The sequence below is a fragment of the Quercus robur genome, chromosome 5 (assembly GCF_932294415.1).
Source record: "Quercus robur chromosome 5, dhQueRobu3.1, whole genome shotgun sequence".
Lineage (NCBI taxonomy): Eukaryota > Viridiplantae > Streptophyta > Magnoliopsida > Fagales > Fagaceae > Quercus > Quercus robur.
The window spans coordinates 4,135,000-4,161,964 of NC_065538.1; the positions used below are offsets into that span (position 1 = coordinate 4,135,000).

At 39.4% G+C, this 26,965-nt stretch overlaps 1 protein-coding gene across 1 annotated transcript; it reads right to left on the reverse strand.

Moving 5' to 3' along the window:
* Positions 1–23,806: 23,806 nt before the first annotated feature.
* On the reverse strand, positions 23,807–26,421 carry LOC126724889 (uncharacterized). The gene is made up of 2 exons (XM_050429318.1): positions 26,220–26,421; positions 23,807–26,057 (listed from the first exon to the last, which is right to left on the reverse strand). Exon 2 carries the CDS (start codon positions 26,017–26,019, stop codon positions 23,872–23,874), a length of 2,148 nt encoding a protein of 715 aa, XP_050285275.1. The 5' UTR covers positions 26,020–26,057; positions 26,220–26,421; the 3' UTR covers positions 23,807–23,871.
* Positions 26,422–26,965: the final 544 nt, after the last annotated feature.

Genomic DNA, 26,965 nt, shown 5'->3' on the forward strand with positions numbered 1-26,965 from the left:
TCTGGTTTTTCTTTAGGGTTTCTCTCTCAAAATTCTCTCTGGAAGCTCTCTTTCAATCGTGGGTTAAAAGGGTATTTATACTGAAGAGGAGTGGAATGCGAAACGTCAGGTTTTTCCAAAACAGGGGTGGCTCGCGGCTTGACCTCGCGGCTTGACTAAGTCGCGAGTTCCAGTCGCGAGTTAACCGTATGGCCAGTTGTCCTGTTTTGTCCTGTAGTGCTCCAGCTAGCATGACTGTTCATCTTCCAGCATACTTGGCACGTGTGCAGATTCTGGCGAGTTGAAGCCGCGAGTCCAGTCGCGAGTCCCAGCCGCGACTCTCTGTTTTCTTGCACACTCTTGAGCAATCTTCACACTATCTCACTCACTACCCTTACAACAATCCCACCTAAATACAAGGTTACTAAATGCTGAATTACAAGCAAATTTGGCACGGAATAAAGCCAATTAGATGGTTGAATAAATTCAACCTTACAATCTCCCCCTTTGGCTATTCCGTGACAAAACCCTAAAACAGACTCTAGACTTAACATGTGAGTTGGGAACAGTTGATCAAAACTCACTCACACCTAATTCTAGAAGCTGTGAAGCACTTGAATCATATGAACATAAACTCCTGAAACACAACAATACACCATGATCATTGTAAGCAGAAAATTATTAATGCATATGAAACAGGCACAAAGAGATCAAGCATAAGATGGAGTTAATGAACAAACCATGGCTTGATCAACCAAGTGAACACCACAAGGTAGTGATCACAGTGTTCATTCACACTTGGAATGAACACAAGGACATACAAGTTAACAAGCACAAGGCAAGACACTTGTATGCTCAACACTCAACCAATGCATAGCACACAAGGCATATGCATCTAGGAACAATCCTACAAGGGCACAAGAGTGACAGTACATAAACCACAATGCTGAACATTTAGATTTAAAATACTGATTTCACATAGCATAAAGGCTGCACTTAAGCATGGTACATACCACAAGGCCTACAAACTATGCATAAAACATAAACCCTCAAAGCTTACAAAAGCATATGGGTACAAACTAACAAATACCTGAATAACAACATCAAAAATATATAAAAGTTTATCCAAGAGTATATGAAAAGAGTTAGAAACAGTTATACACCAAAACCCAGTGTATTAAAAACATAAAAACCATAAAAACACTAATTACTCCCCCTCAACAAATTACTCCCCCTCAAGAGCTGCTTTTCTGCTTCAATTATCAATGAACTTTCTCCCCCTTTTTGACATGGAATGGCCAAAGGGTCACTGGTCATGCTGAGTTGTGAAGCTGTCAAGTGTAGCAGCCAAGACATCAATCTGGTCTTGCATGGCTCTCATTCTGTCAGAATGCTCAGTCTGGACTGCCCTGATCCCATCAAGCCTTTCCAGAATGATCTGGAAAGCATCTGGAGGTGCAGCTGCAGAAGTTGAAGCTCTGGAACTCTTGCCACTCCTCCTTGGTGTTGAGGTGGATGCATGCCCTGCTGCCTCTGCATCAGTCTCCATTGGGACTTCCTCTCCTTCATCACCTTCATCTTCTTCTCCTGGAAGCCTAACACTGATCCTTTTGCAGGTAAGTTTGTTGATTGCAGAGGGTGTGGACATGTGACTGATGTCTTGAGGAATTTGAACACCCTTCCTTCGAAATATCCTCATTAGGAGGCTGGGAAAGATCAGTTTTGGTCTAGATGTTGTTCTTGTCTCATCCACAATGATGTCAAAGATGTGGGAACTTATATCTATGAAGTTCTTCTCTTTGAGATCCATCAGAAAAATTGCTCTAGCACAATTGATTGTGGTCAACTTCCTAATAGGATAAAGGTTAAACATCATTATTATGGTTAGAACCCTCATGTCCACTGGAAAGGCAGTGGTATTCAAACACTTCCCTTCTCTCTGCCCACCTATTCTCTGTTGAACTGTTTCAATAGAGACACTCCTATCCTTGAAATTGACAAACTCCTCATCATCCAAACCCTCAAGCCCTAGTACATCATCTATGACATGTGCATCCAAGATGAATTCTTTCCCTCTAACCCAGCAATTTAACTCATTCTCCTTTATCACAGCATTTGAATAAAATTCTCTAATCAGAGGTTCACACACCAAAGGAAAATCACTTAAAAGTTTGTCCCATCCTCTTCCTTCAAAACAACTGGGAATAAAAGTTTGCCTTAAATCATCCAAATCCACAAATCTCTCTTGAATGATTCCTGCATTCAAGAAGTTATCCTTGTATCTCTCAAAATGATGAACTGACCTAAACAATCTAGGATCCATCTTAAGTCTTTTGTCAGCCTTCTTCGCAGTAGATTTCTTCTTCTGAGGTGAAGGAGCCATCTGTGAACAATCAGAAAAGGCCACAACAACATATAACAATATATGTGCACAATCAGTCAGTACCATGTATTTAACAGAGAGAGATATCAATCAGACAAGTGAACTTCAAACACTTAACCAGCAAGCAATTTAGTTCAACCATATAGGTAAACTAATCCTAGGATAGGAAACACATGAACAACATGGTGAAGCTATCCTGAAGGCAAATAAATGACATTGAGGCAGATTATGGAAAATGATATGACATACACACAAAACATTGAGCCTAACAGAATCTTCCCACAGATTAACACACCTGCACATCTTGCAAAGGAAAAAAAAAAAAAAAAAAAAAAAAACACACAATTTCAACAGAACCAAAAGTAACATCTCAACAGCTCATAGTTCAGAATGAAATGAAAGGAATACTTAGCTAAGCACAAGAGCAATAGGACAAAGACTATCATTAACACAAACTATAACAACAGAATCCACAAGCTAAGCAAGAACAAAAAGCAGAGACCGAAACACAAACCCATTTCAAAAACACAATCAAATGCGAAAAATCAAGGGTAAAAGCACAAAATCAAGTAGAAAAGAGTGAAAATCAGAAAATCCATACCTGGAACTCGACGATTTTGGGCTGTAAGGATGCAACACAAGAAATTGGAAAAGGGAGCACGGAGTGTTTGGGAGGGAGAGTGTATAGAGAGAAGATGAACAGTCACAAAAATTCGAGGGAAAAACTGAAAAAGTTTAAAAACTGCTCCTGTTTCTGCAAAACACGCGATTTTCGCGACTGGTTCAAGTCGCCACACAGTCGCCAGCTCAAGCCGCCAAAGCACTTAAGAGGAAAATTTTGAAAAATTTTTCTAAGTGTTTTTCGCGACTAGAAGGTCTACCCGCGAGTGAGTCGCGAGCTGAGCCGCGAAAATCTCTGAGTGAATCTCGCGACTGGACCTTCCACTCGCGAACAAGTCGCCAAAGCTGACCAGCGAAGATGCGACTGAGGCACGCGACTTGACACACCCGCGACTGAGCCGCCAAAACAGGGCAAAACTGTATTTTTGAAATTTTCAGATTTTTCAGCAAAACACTTTCCAAAAACACCTAAAACACTCAAAAATCTTTTTGTGCTTGAATTAACAAAGATTGAGCATGTGAAAACACATTTTATCAAGTACAATCACACAAATGAATAAGGCATTTATCAAACATAAACTTGTGTGTTGTGTGTGGATATCAGCATTGAAATAGTCCTTTGTCTAATGTGAAGCTTCAATGATCAATTCAACCAAGGCATACACAATTAGCACTAGATCATGTGACCAATCTCAATTACAGAAATATGAATATATGACTTCCCACACAACTTGATAACATAACTAGGAGCCTTTCATTTGACTCCACTTTCAGCCATAACATTTGATCTTTTGAGGCAATCATCTCTCATTGTGAGAGGTATAGACAACATTTTTCTTTGAAGAACAGGCCTTTGGCCTTTTTGAAAGAAATTTCACTTTTGATATAAGGTCGCTTACCCTTTTTCCTAGTCAAATACTAGAATGTGCGACAGGCTTTTGCAGCTTAATATCTCTTTTCATTTGGAGATTTACATTTAGTGAGCTCTTTTTAGCAAAAAAAATAAAAAATGGGAAGAGATATAGACACAAGTCTATGCATGTTTCAAGATCAACATAACCATTCACCAATCATTCATGACAAGTTTGAAGATCTATTTACAACAATCACATAGATTTCAAGATTTTTCCCATAGTGATATGAGTGCATGAAAACAAGTAATGTTCGAAAATGCACAAAGCCATTAGCACAAAGGTACACGGCAAAACGAGTTTTAAGACAAAAACTCAACACAGTCAATCAAGCTTTTTGATTTTCAAAGTTTTATGTAATTTTTGGATTTTTGACTCAAGAAACAAAAAGACTGATAAAACACAATTAAGAAATATTCACAAACAAACAACCAAAAACAAACACAACAAGCATACCAAACAAACATATTCACAAAGCATAGGAAGTATTAATGCATGGACATGTTGTAATGCTTATGCATGAGTACCCCTTTTCACCCACACGTCACTTGCGTTTGGGGTGATTTCCTTAAAGGATTGGGTACGGGAGTTAGGGCTTTCAAACCTTCGTGAGAAGCTTTCCAAGCAGTTGGTGAATGCACCAATCATCTTCATCACGTTCATCATTCCGGGATCTCCGTTTTGCTCTCTAGGTTGATCCCCTGCCCACGTTCTCCTATCAACTCTTGGTCCTCCTGACCCTTGAGGAGTAGCACTGTTCTTTGCTCTCAGCTTTTGGCAATTTGGTCGAGTGTGCCCTTGAAGTCCACAGTAATGGCACACATACGTTCCTCTAGGACCTCTTTGTGGTCGTGGACGTGACTTGGCACGAGACTCGGACCTGCCCATAGACTGATTTCGATGATTCAGCATCCGTTGTTCTACCACATTCTTCTTTTTCTCCACCTCGAGGTTCACACTCGTAGAGTCAGCTACAACTGGATCTTTGGACTTCACAAACTTCACTTCTTTGGTGATATTTCCAGTTGAGCTACTTCCTCCGGTATATCCCAGTCCGGATTTGTCTGAGAAGCTCTTTTGAGATGATATAACATCATCAAGCTTCTTGGTGGTGACCCTCTCTATTTTTGCATTTGCTTGAACAACCTCACTTTCAAGAAATCTAACTTTAGTGTAAGCTTCGGAGAGCTCACCATTCAAAGTTTCAATCTCGCATTTGGCCTCCCTATATCGGATTAGGAGACTTTTGTAGTCCTCCTCAGCCTTCTTCATCTTTCTTACAGCAGCCTTGGCCACCCTTGTGTATTCACCAGATTTCTCCAAAAGTGAGTTGTAATTTTCTTGAAGAGTAGCTGTGCTTTCTTCTTCTTCAGCTTCCGATTCTTCAACAATTCCTAGTGAGTCATCCTCACTATGTTCTCCAAGTTCTTGAACAAGCAAATTCAATTCATCCGAAGACTCAACATGAGCAATAGTCATGAAAGCTGAATAGTTCCCTTCTCCATCACAGCTCTCTTCAGATTCTGAGTCGGATGAGTCTGAATCACTCAAGGTCGTGGCATACACCTTGCCTTTTGATTTCAAATAATTAGGGCATTCCCTCTTGAAGTGTCCATGCCCGTTGCATTCAAAACAAGTAACACCTTGTGTGGATTGGGATTCTTTTCCATCTTTCCTTTGGAAATCCCTCTTCTCCCTTCCAGAATTTTGGAATTTTCTCTTATCATCAAATTTTCCATTGTTTTTGAATTTCAAAAACTTCTTGAAATTTTTAACAAGATAGGCTACATCCTTGTCCACCATATCTTCTCCTGACGAGCCTTGATCTTCCACCTTCTCATTAACGGTCTTTAGAGCAATGGATTTACCCTTCCGTTGATTTGGCAGCGACATTTCATAGGTCTGTAGAGAACCAACCAGCTCCTGCACCTTGATGTCGTCAAGATCCTTGCTCTCTTCAATGGCTGTTACTTTGGCACGGAAGCTTTCCGGCAATGATCGAAGGATCTTCCTTACAATCTTGGAATCCTCCATCTTCTCCCCCAAGTTAAACTTGCTGACAACTACTTCATTTAACTTCCCATAGAACGAGTCGAAAGACTCATCCTCACTCATCTTGAGCTCCTCAAACCGAGTGGTCAGCATTTGTAACTTGGTATCTTTCACCTTCTTCGTGCCTTCATAAGTTGTTTCCAGAATCTCCCATGCATCTTTGGCAATAATAATGTGAGAAATCCTGTGAAATTCATCTGGAGACACACCACAGAAAATAGCATTTAGTGCTTTACTGTTAGCATTAGATGCAGTAAGTGCTGCCTTATCCCATGTGGATTTGGCTGCTTCAGGTTTGGTCCAACCTATCTCAACAGCATCCCACACGGATTCATCAATAGAGCATAAAAAGGCTCTCATACGAACCTTCCAAAATGCATAGTTACTTCCATCAAAATATGGAGGTGCATTAAGGGATTGAGACCTATCCATCTCAAAAAGAAAGGGAGTCAAGGATCACACAATGGTAATAAAACCAAACAGATGTGTACCCGCTCTGATACCAATTGAAAGTTCAAAAACGTGTACAAAAACACTTTTGAACGTTTAGACCTCCAAAAACCAATTTAATCAACACACGCAATATGTTAAACAATAGTGTGCGGAAACTTAACATATGCTATAACATGGTATTGATTAAACAACTATCTAAGCCACAACAAAATAAACCACAGCAGATAATGTAAAGACAGAGATAGAGAGGAAGGAAGATGCAAACACAGCGATAACACCAGATATGTTATCGAAGAGGAAACCGAAGACCTCGGCGAAAAACCTCTCCGGCGCCCTCCAAGCGGTAATCAATCCACTAGAAAATACAGTTGGGATACAAGGACAGCAATAGACCCTCCAAGCCTAATCTACCCAATGCACCTAAGCCCTCCAAGCTTCTTGCTCCAACGAGGTTGCGCCGAACCTTTTTCTTTTCTAGCTTTCCGGATTCCGCTACTTCACCGTAGCATCAACCAATAAAGATTGGCTCCTTCCTAACTGCTTCCCAGAACTCCAAACGACTGTCTCACAGAGATGATAATGGTGAGAACCAGGTTTGGTATAAAGGCCTCTCAAGGATTTGACAATGGAGAGGAAGAGAGTGAGGGATTTTGATGAGACTCTAAGGTAGAGATTGTGGGTAAAACAATCTGGTTTTTCTTTAGGGTTTCTCTCTCAAAATTCTCTCTGGAAGCTCTCTTTCAATCGTGGGTTAAAAGGGTATTTATACTGAAGAGGAGTGGAATGCGAAACGTCAGGTTTTTCCAAAACAGGGGTGGCTCGCGGCTTGACCTCGCGGCTTGACTAAGTCGCGAGTTCCAGTCGCGAGTTAACCGTATGGCCAGTTGTCCTGTTTTGTCCTGTAGTGCTCCAGCTAGCATGACTGTTCATCTTCCAGCATGCTTGGCACGTGTGCAGATTCTGGCAGGTTGAAGCCGCGAGTCCAGTCGCGAGTCCCAGCCGCGACTCTCTGTTTTCTTGCACACTCTTGAGCAATCTTCACACTATCTCACTCACTACCCTTACAACAATCCCACCTAAATACAAGGTTACTAAATGCTGAATTACAAGCAAATTTGGCACGGAATAAAGCCAATTAGATGGTTGAATAAATTCAACCTTACATTCAAGAATCACACATAAGGAGCCTGCCAACAAGCAAAATCTAGAAATCTACATATATGGCCTACCAAGAGGCAATGTCCATACATACAAAAGGAGTCTATCGAGAGGCGATATCATACATCAGGGCCCATTATGGGGCAATATAATACATACATGTCTAAAGCCTATCTTGAGGCAATATAATACATACAGTCCAGGTCTACCAAGAAGCAATCCAATATATACATGTTTGGCCCACCAAGGGGCAATGTCTACAAAATACAAGAAAAAAAAAAAAAAATCATGCTCGCGCAAGGCCTACATCATGCTACAACAATACATGGCTGGGCTAAAGGGAATCATCATCTCTAAAGGCATCATCAGTAAAGCGCCCAACGCTGCCCTCATCGGCATAATCACCCACAGTGGGACCTATATGTTAGAGGCATATTTTATGTAATTGGCTGATCCTTTGACAACATGCACTTTACTTGTACTTGGGTAGATCTAGAATAGGTTTAGGACTTCAAGAAACATGTTGTTCAAGTCAAGTGTTAAGGCCATGAAGATCTAACCAAGAAACAAGTGAAGAAAAGTTGTTCATTGAATCTTGATAGCAATCTCAACAGAAAGACTTCTATCGAGGTTTATAGTCGTAGCTCGATAGAAGCTCGACACAAGCTGTTTCCGTTAAGACTTATGAAATTAGAACTTCCAGATCTGATTTTTGGCCTATGCTGAAATATTTGTATAAGGTTTCCTTTCTCACAACCCTAGACATATATAAGGCTTATTTTAAAGGCTGTCACATATGCAGAAAGTGACCTAGTTCATTATTCTCTCTGAAAGAAGCTATTGCATCTTTACGCCAAGGATTTTTTGATCAAGGAGCTTCCTGATCTTCATCATTGATGAATTGAAGAACTTTGTAGCTAACAACCTCTTCAAGTTGCTGGAGTTAGTCACGTACTAGGATCTGTGCAACAAGGGAAAGATTGCCGCTACAATACAAGTCCAATTAGGTATTGGGATAAGGGTTCAACTGTAGATTGGTATTTTAGATAGGCCAAAGGATTTGGTAAGATTCCTTATACTTGTAACCACTTGTGATTGATAATAGCGGATTCTTGGGAGTGGTGACCTTAAAATCATCCAGTGGGGTTTTGCCTCGATATTTTTCCCTGTTTGTAAACAAATCACCTATGTTAAATTTATTTTCCACTGTATTTAGATAATTTGGTGATTTGTTTGTGTTGCCATGCTATTGCATGAAATTTGATCTAATTAATTAATTAATTGCAAGGGATTAATTCATTTTAACCCAACACAATAGAAGGACTAGCTCAATCTACCGAAAACCTAGGGCATATCCTAGAGTAGGGCCCCGTTCCCAATCATCTAAGGTGGCATATCCTTATATACCGGCAGGTTTGGGAGGATTAGGCATATACTTTGACTGATGCCGGCGAATAAGAGGATCCTTGCTAGGAATATAAGGTGTGCTAGGAATATAAGGTGTAGGAGGTACAAGCATCCTATGCCCCCTCATCTCGCCAATCAAAATGTCGATGTAACCACGAAGCAGGCCTATCTCAACCTAAAGCTGACCTCGCTGCCTTTCTCTCTACCGTAAGCCCCTCTCTCAAGCTAACGACCTGGCAGTCTACTCTTGCATATATCCCTCTCTAGCGACAGTCATGCCCTTAAGATCTCTCACCTTAGCTTGTAGGGTACCTACTTGCAACCTCAAATGGGCCTTTGAAGCTCGATGAGCGCATGCTATACCACCACTCACAAGTGAAGTAATCAATGTCCTCCATGATGAAATACTTAAAGGAGCTTGTTGTGTAGTCAAGGTCATCCAAAATCACCTCAAAACATGAAATCTCCTTAAGGGGGGTCCCTGGGTACTCTAAAAACCGGCACAGCCTGATGGTAGGTCCTCTCAGCTAAGAAAAAATCCCAACTTAACAAAGCCTAGAACTAGCGCCGTGCCAGCAACCCAGCCATAGCATGTATGACCTCACACCTAGCCAACAACTGCCCATCATAGGGGCGGTTAAGTGTCTCGCCTCAGGTGACACAATCCAACGTAGCATTAATGGTGAAGAGTTGTGTCAAAACAACTTTGGTGATCATGTAGAAGGACTAGGCATATGCCCTGGGATATATCTTTGAAGAAAGTTCAGTATATTGTGGATACAAGGCCAGGATATACTCATATGCCCACTGTGGACACAAGGGGGGAGTCGCTATCTAGTTTTTGCAATGATCTAGGAACCATATATATAGCGTCCCTTCAAGGAAGGACCATTGATCTTTCTACTAGATTATGGGATCAGAGTTTAGGTATGCTCTTAGGAAGGTGTTAGGCACCCAAGATCGCCCAACCCTAAGGTTGGCCTCCCATTATCGTGTCTTATGTCTTATTCCTATTAAAAACTAATTCAACACTTGTAGTCTTGACTCATACACACACTAACATGCATCTAACATAGAACATGATGTCTTTCATCCTAAAACACATACATATCTATCCTAAAGCACAAGAGAGCCAAACACACACAAGAAATCTTAGTATTCATCTAACATATGAAAACCCTATCATATATCTAAAATAAGGCAGCAACTTGATCATGGCAGCAAGGCATTAACATATTACAAACCCTAATCATACATCCAAGCATACTCCATCATATCATCAAAATGAAACCATAACACAAATGCTTGAACATTTTTGATGCATAACTTACCATTTACTTACTTTGCAGCAACACAGAACCTATGGCATTAATGCATGGACATATGAATGAATGGCATGGCATCAAAGTAAGAAAATAAAATAAAACCTTATCTAAGCATGTTAAGCATATAAGAGACACAAATACGTATAAACATGTGAAAAGGCTTTAAAAGAAAAGAGATAAAACATGTGAAACAAACAAACAAGAAATCTGGATTGGGGTTTTTGGGCAAGCTCCTACGTGTGCAGCCCAAAGCCTACGTACGCAGGATTTAACCTGTGTACGCATGCTCATGGCATGTGTGCGTGGGTTTTGCTTAGAACTCTTACCCAGAAACGAACCAAGCAGAAAACATAGCATGAACTAAAACCCTACTTCTAACAACCAAAACATGCCCAGGACATAAAAGAATTGTAAAACTACACTAAACAAACATGCATGAATATAAACTAAGCAAAAAACAAATTAAAAAGAAAAAAAGGAAGACTAAAAAGAAAAGAAAGTTAGAAAGAATACCTTAAAGCAAAAAGTTCCTAATCTTAATTTTTGGCTGTTCCCCTCAGTTAAATCTATCACAATTCAATTAAATAGTGATTATCAACGTTAAACTAAAAGGATTGGGCTAGAAAATGTCCAAATAAAATAAAATTGACTTAAGGGTGTTTTGTGAAAAACTCCCTTTTGATTCACTATTTTCTAGTGAATCTTAGGTTTTTTCATGGGATTTCTATGTCTTTTTAAAATGTACGATGTAAGGCTTTTTATAGTGGAAAAATGGGTTTGGAGTGGCTGACAAATGATGTGGGATTCATTCCAAACCTCAACTATTATTGCAAAAAACATGTTTTTCTTATGCTTCTGAAACCTTAGCTGCATACATAGGAATGTGCCTATATATGCAAGCTTTGGCCTAGGTACGCAGGCCAATGGCCACTTTGGTCATTTTATTTCCAAAAATAGATTTTTGCTCATTTAAAAGGTTATATTTTCCATTTTAACACTTCTCAATTCAATTTAATATCTCATTGAGGAACGGGGGCCCAAGTCTAATGGGGTACAAAATGCGGTGTCTACACCCACCACATCAAAATCTGTAAACAACCCCATAGGCTCCTAAAGCCCTGTCGCGAAGCCTGCCTCAGGAAAGCGATGAAGAATCCATAAGAAAGGGATCCTTAATCATAGGTCCCTATATTTGACATTACTTTTATGCCTCCCAACAGTTTGCAAGTCAATACTGACCAATTTTTGCCAAACAGGCAACTACCGATGAAGTAGAAGAAGAACCGCCTGAGAGCAATGTCGTTTGGCTCCGCCTCCTAGGGTATGCTTTCCCTCAGCCACTCCATTCGGATTCGAGGCACGTTGGTAGGTCTGAAATACTATCTCCTTGCTAGAGTAAGGGGATAGCGAATGCCCAAAAACTTGCTTGCAACATCAAAACCTACAAAATCGGTCAGGACCGGATACCCACCAAATATAAGGCCCAGAATGGCCGTCCAGTCGAGGGGAAGGACTGCATACTCCCTACAGCTCAAATGAAAGGTGCTAGTCTCTGCATGGAATCGCTGCACCAAAGTCTTCGATATCGCGTGCCTTATGGAATAGGGAGGAAACCTTAAGAATTCCTTGAAGCCTTGCTTAATCAAAAAGCCATGATAGCATGCATTCATCTTAAGGTTGAATAGGTGAAGAAGGAATGAAGATCAAGCTCCCCAATAGTGAATCTTCTTGGTGGCCTATGCTCGAAATTAGGAAAGCTACTAGTTAGCGTGCATATATACACATTTAGATTTGACAAGTGAAAGAGAAAAAGGAACATACTTGAGCCTTCCAAATCTAAGCGAAATGATGCCACTTTATACTGCCATTGATCTCTCTAGAATAAGCCTAAGCCTTGGCCTCGGCTCAACCAGGTGGAAAACTTGGTCTACGGCTACGGCGCCTCAGAGTGCCTGAACCTGGCTTGGCCTTGTCATCAGCCTCTAAGTTAGCATCTACATCAAACATGAGCTCCACGTCTAGCTCTTTGCCCCCTAGCCTGCTTCCTCCTCAGTATAAGGGAACTATAAAGAACCACATCCTAAACTAGTGTGAGACTAAGATGAGGCACTGGCCGTCTCCATCGAACATCGACTCCTAGTGCAATGTGCTATATGTAAGCCTCCAGGGGGCGCAAGGTCATCACCACCATGGTCGAAGTGCCGCTAAAGGGTCTGCACGATTGTCTCACTCTTAGGATTCAAATTCAGCCACGACCATTTAATCCTATCTCTTTTGCATCAAAAATATCAAAATTGTAAGGTTGAATTTATTCAACCATCTAATTGGCTTTATTCCGTGCCAAATTTGCTTGTAATTCAGCATTTAGTAACCCTGTATTTAGGTGGGATTGTTGTAAGGGTAGTGAGTGAGATAGTGTGAAGATTGCTCAAGAGTGTGCAAGAAAACAGAGAGTCGCGGCTGGGACTCGCGGCTGGACTCGCGGCTTCAACCCGCCAGAATCTGCACACGTGCCAAGCATGCTGGAAGATGAACAGTCATGCTAGCTGGAGCACTACAGGACAAAACAGGACAACTGGCCATTCGGTTAACTCGCGACTGGAACTCGCGACTTAGTCAAGCCGCGAGGTCAAGCCGCGAGCCACCCCTGTTTTGGAAAAACCTGACGTTTCGCATTCCACTCCTCTTCAGTATAAATACCCTTTTAACCCACGATTGAAAGAGAGCTTCCAGAGAGAATTTTGAGAGAGAAACCCTAAGCTAAGTATTCCTTTCATTTCTGTTATAGGTTGTGTTAATGATTGTCTTTGTCCTATTGCTCTTGTGCTTAGCTAAGTATTCCTTTCATTTCATTCTGAACTATGAGCTGTTGAGATGTTACTTTTGGTTCTGTTGAAATTGTGTGTTTTTCCTTTGCAAGATGTGCATGTGTGTTAATCTGTGGGAAGATTCTGTTAGGCTCAATATTTTGTGTGTATGTCATATCATTTTCCATAATCTGCCTCAATGTCATTTATTTGCCTTCAGGATAGCTTCACCATGTTGTTCATGTGTTTCCTTTCCTAGGATTAGTTTATCTATATGGTAGAACTAAATTGCTTGCTGGTTAAGTGTTTGAAGTTCACTTGTTTGATTGATATCTCTCTCTGTTAAATACATGGTACTGACTGGTTGTGCACATATATTGTTATATGTTGTTGTGGCCTTTTCTGATTGTTCACAGATGGCCCCTTCACCCCAGAAGAAGAAATCTACTGCTAAAAGGGCTCACAAAAGACTTAAGATGGATCCTAGATTGTTTAGGTCAGTTCATCATTTTGAGAGATACAAGGATAACTTCTTGAATGCAGGAATCATTCAAGAGAGATTTGTGGATTTGGACGATCTAAGGCAAACTTTTATTCCCAGTTGTTTTGAAGGAAGAGGATGGGACATACTTTTGAGTGATTTCCCTTTGGTGTGTGAACCTCTGATTAGAGAATTTTATTCAAATGCTGTGATAAAGGAGAATGAGTTAAATTGCTGGGTTAGAGGGAAAGAATTCATCTTGGATGCACATGTCATAGATGATGTACTAGGACTTGAGGGTTTGGATGATGAGGAGTTTATAAATTTCAAGGATAGGAGTGTCTCTATTGAAACAGTTCAACAGAGGATAGGTGGGCAGAGAGAAGGGAAGTGTTTGAATACCACTGCCTTTCCAGTGGACATGAGGGTTCTCACCATAATCATGATGTTTAACCTTTATCCTATTAAGAAGTTGACCACAATCAATTGTGCTAGAGCAATTTTTCTGATGGATCTCAAAGAGAAGAACTTCATAGATATAAGTTCCCACATCTTTGACATCATTGTGGATGAGACAAGAACAACATCTAGACCAAAACTGATCTTTCCTAGTCTCCTAATGAGGATTTTTCGAAGGAAGGGTGTTCAAATTCCTCAAGACATCAGTCACATGTCTACACCCTCTGCAATCAACAAACTTACTTGCAAAAGGATCAGTGTTAGGCTTCCAGGAGAAGAAGATGAAGGTGATGAAGGAGAGGAAGTCCCAATGGAGACTGATGCAGAGGCAGCAGGGCATGCATCCACCTCAACACCAAGGAGGAGTGGCAAGAGGTCCAGAGCTTCAACTTCTGCAGATGCACCTCCAGATGCTTTCCAGATCATTCTGGAAAGGCTTGATGGGATCAGGGCAGTCCAGACTGAGCATTCTGACAGAATGAGAGCCATGCAAGACCAGATTGATGTCTTGGCTGCTACACTTGACAGCTTCACAACTCAGCATGACCAGTGACCCTTTGGCCATTCCATGTCAAAAAGGGGGAGAAAGTTCATTGATAATTGAAGCAGAAAAGCAGCTCTTGAGGGGGAGTAATTTGTTGAGGGGGAGTAATTAGTGTTTTTATTTTTTTATGTTTTTAATACACTGGGTTTTGGTGTATAAACTGTTTCTAACTCTTTTCATATATTCTTGGATAAAACTTTTATATATGTTTGATGATGTTATTCAGGTATTTGTTAGTTTGTACCCATATGCTTTTGTAAGCTTTGAGGGTTTATGTTTTATGCATAGTTTGTAGGCCTTGTGGTATGTACCATGCTTAAGTGCAGCCTTTATGCTATGTGAAATCAGTATTTTAAATCTAAATGTTCTGCATTGTGGTTTATGTACTGTCACTCTTGTGCCCTTGTAGGATTGTTCCTAGATGCATATGCCTTGTGTGCTATGCATTGGTTGAGTGTTGTACATACAAGTGTCTTGCCTTGTGCATGTTAACTTGTATGTCCTTGTGTTCATTCCAAGTGTGAATGAGCACTGTGATCACTAACTTGTGGTGTTCACTTGGTTGATCAAGCCATGGTTTGTTCATTAACTCCATCTTATGCTTGATCTCTTTTTGCCTGTTTCATATGCATTAATAATTTTCTGCTTACAATGATCATGGTGTATTGTTGTGTTTCAGGAGTTTATGTTCATATGATTCAAGTGCTTCACAGCTTCTAGAATTAGGTGTGAGTGAGTTTTGATCAACTGTTCCCAACTCACATGTTAAGTCTAGAGTCTGTTTTAGGGTTTTGTCACGGAATAGCCAAAGGGGGAGATTGTAAGGTTGAATTTATTCAACCATCTAATTGGCTTTATTCCGTGCCAAATTTGCTTGTAATTCAGCATTTAGTAACCCTGTATTTAGGTGGGATTGTTGTAAAGGTAGTGAGTGAGATAGTGTGAAGATTGCTCAAGAGTGTGCAAGAAAACAGAGAGTCGCGGCTGGGACTCGCGGCTGGACTCGCGGCTTCAACCCGCCAGAATCTGCACACGTGCCAAGCATGCTGGAAGATGAACAGTCATGCTAGCTGGAGCACTACAGGACAAAACAGGACAACTGGCCATTCGGTTAACTCGCGACTGGAACTCGCGACTTAGTCAAGCCGCGAGGTCAAGCCGCGAGCCACCCCTGTTTTGGAAAAACCTGACGTTTCGCATTCCACTCCTCTTCAGTATAAATACCCTTTTAACCCACGATTGAAAGAGAGCTTCCAGAGAGAATTTTGAGAGAGAAACCCTAAAGAAAAACCAGATTGTTTTACCCACAATCTCTACTTTAGAGTCTCATCAAAATCCCTCACTCTCTTCCTCTCCATTGTCAAATCCTTGAGAGGCCTTTATACCAAACCTGGTTCTCACCATTATCATCTCTGTGAGACAGACGTTTGGAGTTCTGGGAAGCAGTTAGGAAGGAGCCAATATTCATTGGTTGATGCTACGGTGTAGTAGCGGAATCCGAAAAGCTAGAAAAGAAAAAGGTTCGGCGCAACCTCGTTGGAGCAAGAAGCTTGGAGGGCTTAGGTGCATTGGGTAGATTAGGCTTGGAGGGTCTATTGCTGTCCTTGTATCCCAACTGTATTTTCTAGTGGATTGATTACCGCTTGGAGGGCGGCGGAGAGGTTTTTCGCCGAGGTCTTCGGTTTCCTCTTCGATAACATATCTGGTGTTATCGCTGTGTTTGCATCTTCCTTCCTCTCTATCTCTGCCTTTACATTATCTGCTGTGGTTTATTTTGTTGTGGCTTAGATAGTTGTTTAATCAATACCATGTTATAGCATATGTTAAGTTTCCGCACACTATTGTTTAACATATTGCGTGTGTTGATTAAATTGGTTTTTGGGGGTCTAAACGTTCAAAAGTGTTTTTGTACACGTTTTTGAACTTTCAAAAATTTTCAAAATACCTCACTCTTGGGATTCAAATTTAGCCACAACCATTTAATCCTATCTCTCTTGCATCAAAAGTATCAGATTTTTCAAAATACCTCACTCTTGGGATTCAAATTCGGCCACGACCGTTTAATCTTGATAGCCTCTCTTCGAGATTTAGATTTAGCCACGATCGTTTATCTCAGCAGGATTTAAACTCAGCCATGACCATTTAATCCTAATAGCCTCTCTTCGAGATTCAGATTCAGGCATGACTGTTTAGTCTCACTAAGATTCAAATTCGACCATGATTGTTTAATCCTAAAAGCTTCTGATTGAGATTTAGAGTTGGCCATGACTATTTATCTCAGCAGGATTCAGATTCAACCACGACCATTTAATCCCAACAGCCTCTCTTTGAGATTCGGATTTGGCCAGGACAGTTTATCTCAGTAGGATTCAAATTTGGCGACGACCATTTAATCCTAATAGCTCTCATCGAGATTCAAATTCAGCTAGGACCGTTTATCTCAACAGTTCAGATTTAGCCTCGACTGTATAATCCTAACAGCCTCCCTCCAAGATTCATATTCGGCCATGATCGTTTAGTCTCACCAGGATTCAGATTCGGCCATAAACGTTTAATCCTAATAGCCTCTCTCCAAGATTTCGATTTTGCCACAACCATTTAGTCTCACCAAGATTCAAATTCAACCACAACCGTTTAATCCTAATAGCCTCTCTTTGAGATCGAAATTTAGCCACGACTTTTTAATCTTAGCAGGATTCAGGTTTGGCCATAACCATTTAATCCTAACAGTCTCTCTGATATTCAAATTTGGCCACAACCATTTAGTCTCACCAGTATTCAAATTTGGTCATGACCATTTGATCCTATGTTTTCCAAAACTACCTTCACTCAAAATCGCATTGTTTTCACATTTTCAATCCTCTCAAAAATTTTCATCCTCATCATGCATATTCTCTCGTATTTAACTAGCTGTTCTTTTAATCTTGTTAGTGTCCTATGTGTTTTCATAACATCCAACATATGCAAGTTTTCCTATGCTACTTAAACATGTGAACAAATATATTTTCCAACATCATCACGGCATAAATGATAAAAGAAAAAGACATATATGCAAAAATACCAAAAATGAAATAAGTGCTAGCATGCTTTCCTACTTGCTTTGCTACTAACATACTTGTAGAAAATAAAAAGAAAAGAGAAAATAGACACTAACCTCAAATGCAGAATTGGAGACTTAAGCTGTGAACTGAAGCTGAAAGCCGAACCCACTAAAGCGCAACTTGCCCTAGAGAAACTTTTAGAAGTAAGAATTCAAAGAAATAGAAGCGAATTGGTCAAAATGAGGCCGCAAGGCCCCTTTATAGGGCCTTGTACGGCCTGGGTTGCCCGACGCACCTTGTGGGGCTACCGGTTCTACATGGTGCATATTATTAGGTAAAACCGGTCTTGATCCACGAACAGAGTAGTTTTCGCATGCAATTTTGGGGCAAAAAAATGCAGAATCACGCTCTTTATCCGACACCTCACCTTGCACTCAAGATATCAAATAAAGAAAGGGCAGTTGTAGACACCGTATTTTGTCCGCCCTTGATTTGTGTGCTGAACCACGAAAATTCTAAAAATATTGTCTTTTCTCCATGGGGCCATAGAAACATCTAGATTGACGAGGCTCAACTCGTTCAAGCATTGGAGCACTTGAAGTACCTTTTCAAGTCAAATTGAGCAAAATGCCCCTAGTCAACTTTGGGTTGACCAAAAGTCAAAGTTAGTCAAAATCATCCTAAAACAACATTTTTCATGTTTCTACGTCAAAGCCGAGCTACTTGGTGATTTTCATCAAGTTTTACTGGAGGTTGACTTCGAGGGGCATTAGAAACCCTAATTTTGATCCAACCATCATAATGGGTTGGGACTAGCATCATTGTGAAGATTATCAAATTCTCTTTCCAACGACTATTCATGGGTCGAAATCAGAGTTAAAACGGTTGAGATACCAGAAAACTATGAAAAGCGTGTCAGCACGCTTCCCGTGGCCATAACTTTTGATTCAACCATTGGATTTTCAATTTCTTTAGTGCTCTGGATCATTTCCTTTACATTTCTATATTTGCTTGTTTGCTTCTATGCTTTATCTCCATGTTAGCCTTTCTAGATCTAGGCTTTGCCATGCTTTTTGCCCTTCATGGGCTTATGCTTGTGTGGTTACATCCATCCCTCCCAGGGATTGATTGGGTGTAACCATTTGTGAGATACACCTCCGTGCGATGTTGATATACTTGCCTTGCTTGCTTTGTGCCACCTGTTTGGCTTTCCTTGCTTCTATGTTTTCTTTTTACATGCTTGCCTACATATTCATGCATGAGTTTGTGTGTTGTCCATAGTCCAAATCAATGGAACTATGGACACTTGATCCAAACCTACACTTGTCCTCCTAGGAGACCCCTTTTGTTTGATAACATATTTGTTTCCCTTTTCATGTGCATCACATTCTTGTTTGCCCCTGTTTGGCATTTTTTCCAGCTTGTTTATTAGCATGCTTTCCTTCTATTTGTTTCCTTACTTGTCTGCTAGTTTGTTTCCTTGCTTGTTGCATGTACACACATGGAGCAAGGACGCTTGAAGTGAGGGTACAATCTCCTAGGCGTGAGCAAAAAGGGCAAGGATGCAAGTAAGAAGATGCAAGCCCATAAAGGGTAATGGTCAGTAGATTAGGGGGCCTAGCCCCTCCAGAGCAGTTTTTTCTTTCCCTTTCTCTAAGCCTATTCTCTAGAGCATGTATTAGGGTCCCCCATCTTGTACCCCTTTTTATTTTCCTGCTCCTTGCTTGGGCCACATTCCCTGGGTGTGGCAATGTCTGTTTTGCATTTCCTGTACCTTGTTGGGCCATACCCTTGGAATGTTGGCTATGTCTAATTTACTTTTCTGCTTTGTGTGGTTGCATTATGCATGATGTATGTATATATATTCCTACGTGTGTGTGGGTAATTGTGCACTTTTTATGATGGACTTTCGTGGCTACATGAGTGACCCTCTCTAGTCATGAGAGCTCTTAACGTTGTAGCGTGGATATGCGTTCAAGGCAATTGCCGTAGGTGCATATTCATGCTATATTGTGTGCACGATCATTGCGGTGTGATTGCTTTGATCCATGTCACCAAGTGACATTGGTTCCCTGTGTATGCGGTACTAATCAACATGCTTGATGCTTTGAAGGGCTTCGGCTCATTACAGCATCAGCATGTCAATACGCGCCATATACATGAATGCGAAACCCTGTCGATGCGCCATAGCACATTAAACGTGAAACTCTTCTGAATTTTCATCGTGAAAATGGGGCATCCCCATTGCTGTATTCTCACGTCAAAAACTTGATGAAAATAGCATTTTGCGTGTTATGATGCATCTAAGGTGAAGCTCTGCTAGATTTTTGCCACGAAAATAAGGCGATATGTTGCCAAATTTTCATTGTGCAAATTTGGCAACAACTTCAAACACACTTGGAAAGCATTGATCAAGACCACACCCATTCCAAGACCAAACCTCAAAGCCTAACAAATTCAAAGCCTCAAAAGCTAATTCCAATAGCATATTTTCATTTCCCAATGTCCAAAAAATTATGATTTTACCAAAAAAAATGACTGTCTATAGACAAGTGTTGTGGAGTGCCTAATACCTTCCCCACACGTAACCAGACTTCAGAACTCAAGAATCAAGATTTTTTGCCCATCGATATTAGATTAGGAAAAATGCCATTTTTCTTAACTTAGGATCAATAATAAAATCAAATAGAGTCAGGTGATCAATCACGCCTTAGAAAAACCCAATGATTGGTGACAACTTCACTTACCCTTGGTAATTTCCATAAAATTGACTTAGATTCCAATCACACACCTAAGGTACGACACACCTCCACATCCTCATCCTCTACCGAAGGGAGGTGGAAAGGTGCGCGAGTGTCGCTGTGATGAGTGGTTAAGCAGCCATGAGGCGTCGACAGTCGCTAAAAAGTAAGAGGACAAATGCTTTAGGGATTGATTATTTGCAGTGTTTTAAAAATGTAGCTAAATGTATTTTCCTACATAATATACGAAAATGTTATATTATTTAGTGACGTTTTCAATAACATCACTAAAGGTTTTTGAACACCGTTAAAGAGTTATAAATGGAGACATTTTTAAAAACGTCTCAATAGACTTATACTGACGGTGCTATAGCGACAATTTTGAATGTCGCAAAAAGAAAATGCTACGATAGAAAATTTGTGTTTACAGCAACGCTTTTTAGGTTTTTTGTGATATTTCACAAACATCCCTTAAACCTAGATTTTTTATGGTGCTTGAAATCGTCCAAGCAGTAGTGAAGAAAAAAAAAAGGCAAGTACAAAGAAAACAACCTCACAGGTACATAGAAAACCCTGTAGTCTAGACTCTATTGGCAATTTGGCATTAACTGCATGACAAATCCGACCAATCCACCATAATAAAATACGAATTACGACATTTAAGTTTATTTCCAAAATAGGAGAATAACTTTCAAGGAATAATGATAACTTTCAGAATAGGAGAAATTATTAGGTCTACTGAAAGGATTGCTAAAGTGGTCCTCACGACCAATTAAAGGATATCATTTATGTAAATGTGTGATTCAGCTTCCTAATTAGCACAAAAAATAAAAAACAAAAAACATCAAGTGTCACATTTGCATAAATGATAGCATTTTATAAAGTGTAAGTAAACATATCAATATTACAAAATATCCTCAAAACAAAGTAATAAGTGGCACGCCATTCTTTTAAAAAGTGTATTATATGGGTCAATATTATAAATGTGTAAATGCACTTTTGGTCTCTACATTTTGGAGTCATTTCTATTTTGGCCCCCACTTTTCTATTTCATCGTTTTTAGTCCCTAAAATGAAAAATATGTTCCATTTTGGTCCTTACCATTATCTCACTAACGAAAATTATTTATGTGGCAAACGGAGTGCACTATTGGTACACTAAATGCTAACATAGCCATTAAAAAAATGATTTAATTTTGCAAATTCCACGATAGCATTAAAATAAATAAAAAATCACATAATTTTTTTTTTGAATTTCTAATTTTTTAAAATAAAATAAGATAATTAAATTAATTTTTTTATTCCTTTCATTATTATTAATTTTTTTGAAGAGCATTTTTATGTTCTTTGTGTTCTTCCCAGAATATAACTCATATTCTTAGATCAATAACAGTTAATCAAAATAACATTTTATTAAGCATTTTCTCACACAATCACACACTCAAAAGAAAAACTTTAGTCTCAAAGTGGTTCCCCAACTCTTCTAAGAAATTCTCAATCCTTCCTCTCTTTCTCTCTCTCTTTTCCAAAACTATTAGATTTCTCTCTAACTCCATGACCGAGCTTTGACATCTTCACTCATTGCACTACCACCACCAGATCTCTCTCTAACTCCATGACTGAACATTGCCATCTTTGCTCTACTCTCTTCTTCGCCCATCGCTCATCAATCTACTCTCTCTATCTCTCAATTTCGCTCAAAACTAGACCCAAATGTCTCAAACTCCTCCTTTCTTAGACCGGTTTCTCTCTCTCAAACCAATGGGCCTCTCTCTCTCACTTAGATGGATGTCTATCTCTCAAAGATCTGTGCTTCACTCTCTCTTTCACTCAAATTGATGTCTCTCTTTCAGTGGGTCTCTCTCTAGGTGGGTCTCTCTCTTTTGGCCTCGTCCCTCCATGGTGGTGGTGGTTGGTGGTTATGGAAGTGGTGGTCGGTTGGGTCTAGTGGTGAGTTGTGGGGTGGGTTTATTGATTGCTTGGTTTTGGTCTCAATGGATTTTGGTGTTTTGGATTTAAGAAGTTTTGGTGTTTTGGTGTTTGCTGGGTTTTGGTGTTTTGGATTTGAAATAGTTTAATATTTTGGTGATTGCTGAGTTTTGTTCTCAATGGGGGTTTTGGTGTTTAGTTGCTAAGAAAATGCAAGAAAAGGAACAAAAATATTAATTTTTTAATTTGTTGGGTAGCCAAACATGTTATTTGAGGAAGAACATGAAGAACATGTTCTTCCAACAAGATAATGAAAAGGAAAAAAAATATTGAAATAATTTTATTAATTAATGTTATATTTTTTTTAAAAAAATAGTTTAGTTGCTCTAAAAAAAAGTTTAGAATTTGTTTTTATTATTTTATCTGACATGACATTTTTATTTATTTAAATACTAATGTGGCATTTTTAAAATACTAAATAATTTTTTTAAATATTATTTAAATAGCCACATTAGCATTTAGTGTGCCAATAGTGCATTCTGTCTGCCACGTAAGCAATTTTTATTAGTAAGATGATGGTAAGAACCAAAATGGAATGCGTTTTTCATTTTAGGGACTAAACACGATAAAAATAGAAAAGTAAGAACCAATATAAAAATCACCCTAAAATATAAGGACCAAAAGTGCATTTAAGTCTTGTAGGATGTCCGAGGATTGAAGAGGATTGAACATAAAGTATCACACACGATCCCACCCGTAAAAGTGTATCCAGCCCGAGGACTTCATTGACCCAAGAATGGAAGGAGATGCGAGATAAATTTTTATGAGAAACCAGTTAGAAGAGTAAGGACCAAGGGAAGGGGCCAAGACGGTGGGAGGGAGTTTCCTGTAAATGTATACCTTCTCCCTCCGCATTGAATGCATTGCAACAACCTTCTCAGCTACATTAATGAGGAAATGACACATGAATAACAGTTTCACAGCTAGCAGCCCCTTCTACCCCCTTCAGTAGAACTTTGATGGGACAAGTGTCCTGAGAAAAACCTTGAGGCATATAAGTGGAGGGGTAGGATGCAAGGAGGAAGGGTATATAAGGGAGGGAAACCTCCCAGTTAAAGGGTGGACATTATTCTTTAAGAACGAGATAAACAAGAAAGTGAACAGTGCATTGCCTAGTATAGAAATTATATCAATCCGATATAAGAACTAAACCTCGGATGTAACCGAGGAGAACTTTATTCTTAATTACTACGTGAATTGTTTTTCTTTGTTACTTTGTACTCTTCAGCCTTAGACCATAACTTAGCTCAGAATTACAGTAGAATTGTTTTCTCATTTTCTACATAGAAATTCTATTCTTTGGGCTTGGGCTATCAATTTCCAAGTACCTACAAGTCTATTATAAATTAAAAAACAAATACCAATATAGCAATAAATTAATTATTATAGTAGGTTTCAATTAACTCAAAGGGTAAAGTTAAGAGATAACATTTCAAATAAAAAAATAATACTGGAGTAAGAGAAAATGATTTTATTCATGCTTTCTTGTCTTCAATTTTGTAATTTGACAAAATAAAATTTTCACTCCACAACCAACTTAGCCCTTGCATAACCCTGTGAAATTTGGAACTGTTCAGTAATACCTAGATGTGCGAGGAGAAGCCAGACATGAGTGAGCAACTCTCCTCCTCGGCTAAGCTGCTGACCGTGAAGATTCCATCGACACTGACTTGCAGCATATGATAGCATTTCCACCCACACATGACTCATCAAATCCCACTTCTTGACATTCTCCAATTGTTCCTCTGTATCCAAAGATTGCAAACATTTAGCGAGCCGACAAGCATCAAATAGCACTGACTTGCTTCTGTCTCCTTTCACTTCCGATGGAGGAATCTCAGTGCTCACATTGAGTAACGTTGTGCATGCATCTTTTAATTTTGTTTTGGATTTTCTTTCTTTGAAAAATTCAATTGCTTCAGCACATGTGTCTCTAAACCTGATCAGTCCAATTCCATTTGGCAGCATGAAGGGACACATAACTAAAAGATACAACATATAGTCCGACAACAACTTGCTAGAGTCAAAATTCTCGCCTAGATCAGAGGAATTCTCGCCATCAGAGGAATTCTCGCTTCGATCAGAGTAGTAACAAAGATCAGTTGCAATATGCCATAGAAGAATGCTTTGATCAAATTCTACCTCAACAATTTCTTCGAGTATTTTGCTTATTTGATCAAGACCATTTTCTTGTTTAAGCACCTTTTCTTTTCTTTTTTTGAGAAATTGTTTAAGCACCTGATCGCCCCTACAAGCACATAATTCTTTGCAAGCCTTGAAATTTGAGGCCCTCTTTGATTTCTCTAGGGACAGCTCAAAGATCAACTTTTTCAGATGTGGAGGAACATTCACTGAATACTTGTATCGATGCTTCTCCAGTAATTTATAAATGCACAACCCCTTCGGAATAAAACTGCGCTTGGCTGGCTTATCTTTGAGGCAAAATCTTATTAGGCCGTACTGTGCCATGGTATTAGACCATCTCTGCTTTTTGGTCAATGGAATTAATGAAATGGCTCGATACAAGAAATTTGCCACCCTATTCTCATGCTTACTCAGCCATATTAATGTCCAGTCTGAGCATAGAAGTAAAAATACTGCATAGAGCTCTAGGACGATAGCTCCAACTAATAATACATAAGTAATAATCACATCCACTGTTGAGTATGCCTGCTTTTCAGTAATCAAGAAGGCCACAAATGCAGAAATGATTGAAAAGAAACTGATGCATCGGAGACTGATGCAACAGAGACTGAAACGAGTGAGAAAGCCATCCACAAAAGAATAAACCACAACTGCCTTTGTATAGAACACATCATACATGAATCCTAGCTCAACCTCAATCACTTTGAAAGCTTCATCACAAGATATCTTCTGAAAGAAGGATTGGCTGTTCAAGACATCATGGAAGCTAAGGATAAGATCCACACATAATAGCATGAAAATCTGAAAGAAGTACAAAGCCTTCTCTAAAATGAATGCCTCTGTATTGGTATTATCCCTTGCAGTAGTATCAGAATTATTCGCTTCTGTGCGAGCTGCAATGACCGTCCCTGATGAAATCTTGAACCCCTCAGCTTTCTTTGAAGAGTATTCCTCCATGTATCTAGCATAATTGGGTCCAGGATCAGGATTTGGAAGCATCGAGTCTATAAAATGCTCACTGCTTGTATACCTCAGAATCCAAACCCTCTCTCCAAACTTGATAATCCCAGCGATAAAAATCGGAATCGCCAGAAAGTTAAGAGTACTACTTATCCAAGCTCTAAGAAAAACATAGAAAGCCACTCCCACTTGGACAGCAAACCCAAGCAAGTGCCTAAGCCATAACTCGTTGTCTTCCAAGGAGTAGGCAGTAATGGTGTCTGGACCACCAAGGTGCAGGAGAAGAAATGGAGCCCAAAACGCCGATATTACATAGTCTGCCTCCGCAGAGTGGTCTTTCAAATCTCCTGATTTGTTGGAAAGTACACCCAGTGAGACTGTTGCCACCCAATCTGCGGACAAGTAGGCGATCCATAGTATGATTCTGATCCAGATTGCAGTTGAATACTTTCTACTTTTTCCCATCAGGATTAGCAAGATTTGAAAAATTAGGCTAAATATAACCATAACACGGAGTTCCCACTCATTCCAAAGTTTTGTCACACTTTCTGGAAAAATCTGCATTATCTTCCTCTTCTTTATGAAGAACAAACCACCAACAACTAAAGGTGAAGAATTGTGAAACATGAGAACTAGAAAAGATCCGAGGGGGAGAAGAAGAAGAAGAAGAAAATGGTAAAAATTGCTTAAACAAAACGAAGGCACTTAATCAAGTAGCCAGTGGAGCATCAAGTTAAATGGCACAGATAAATGAGAAATTTTACTTGTAAATAGCACATATAAGAGCTCTTTTTCCCTCGGTACTTGAAAGGTGGTTCAACACTATCAGACTACCGTGACCAAAAAAAAAAAAACATTGAGTTTCTGCTCAGAGAGAGGCTGACGCAGGAGAGGGGCTCATTGAATTCCGATGACTCACACATCTGTATTTTTAAGAGTAATGTGTTGAAAAGTCTTCTGCATAACGAAGGCATAGGTTTCAACGCTTCGTGTTTTGTGTTTTTTTTTTGTGTTTTTTTTTTTTTTTTTTACGAGTATTACTTTACTAGAGTAAAAAACAAACAAACTAAATAGCCAAGTCAGGTCCGGTTTAGTTTAAGTTAGGTTAATTAGGTTACAAGTTAAGTCGGGTTGATTGATATTTTTTACATTTAAAAAATAAATAAATAAAACAAATAAATGCCAAATTTTTAGAGAAAATTAATCAAATCAATCATTGCATCTAATATCTTTTTTTCTTTTTTTGTTAAGTGGGCACCTACTATTATTAGATTATCTATTTCTAACTTACTACTATACATGTGAAGGATAAAAACATAAAGTTTTCCATATTCTTTCAATTCTTACAGTTTTAAGCATGATTAAAATTCTTTATAGTCAAGATAACAAAATCTTCCGTGTAATATTGTTAATAACTCACAGTCAGAATATTTATAATTACTAATTTACAATTTGAGAGAGAGATAGATCCTGAGCATAAAAAAGTTTATATTTTAAGTTTATATACTTC

What these genes read in the sequence shown, in the direction of transcription:
- LOC126724889 (XM_050429318.1), bottom strand. Translation starts at nt 26,019, where the DNA reads ATGCAGATTTTTCCAGAAAGTGTGACAAAACTTTGGAATGAGTGGGAA.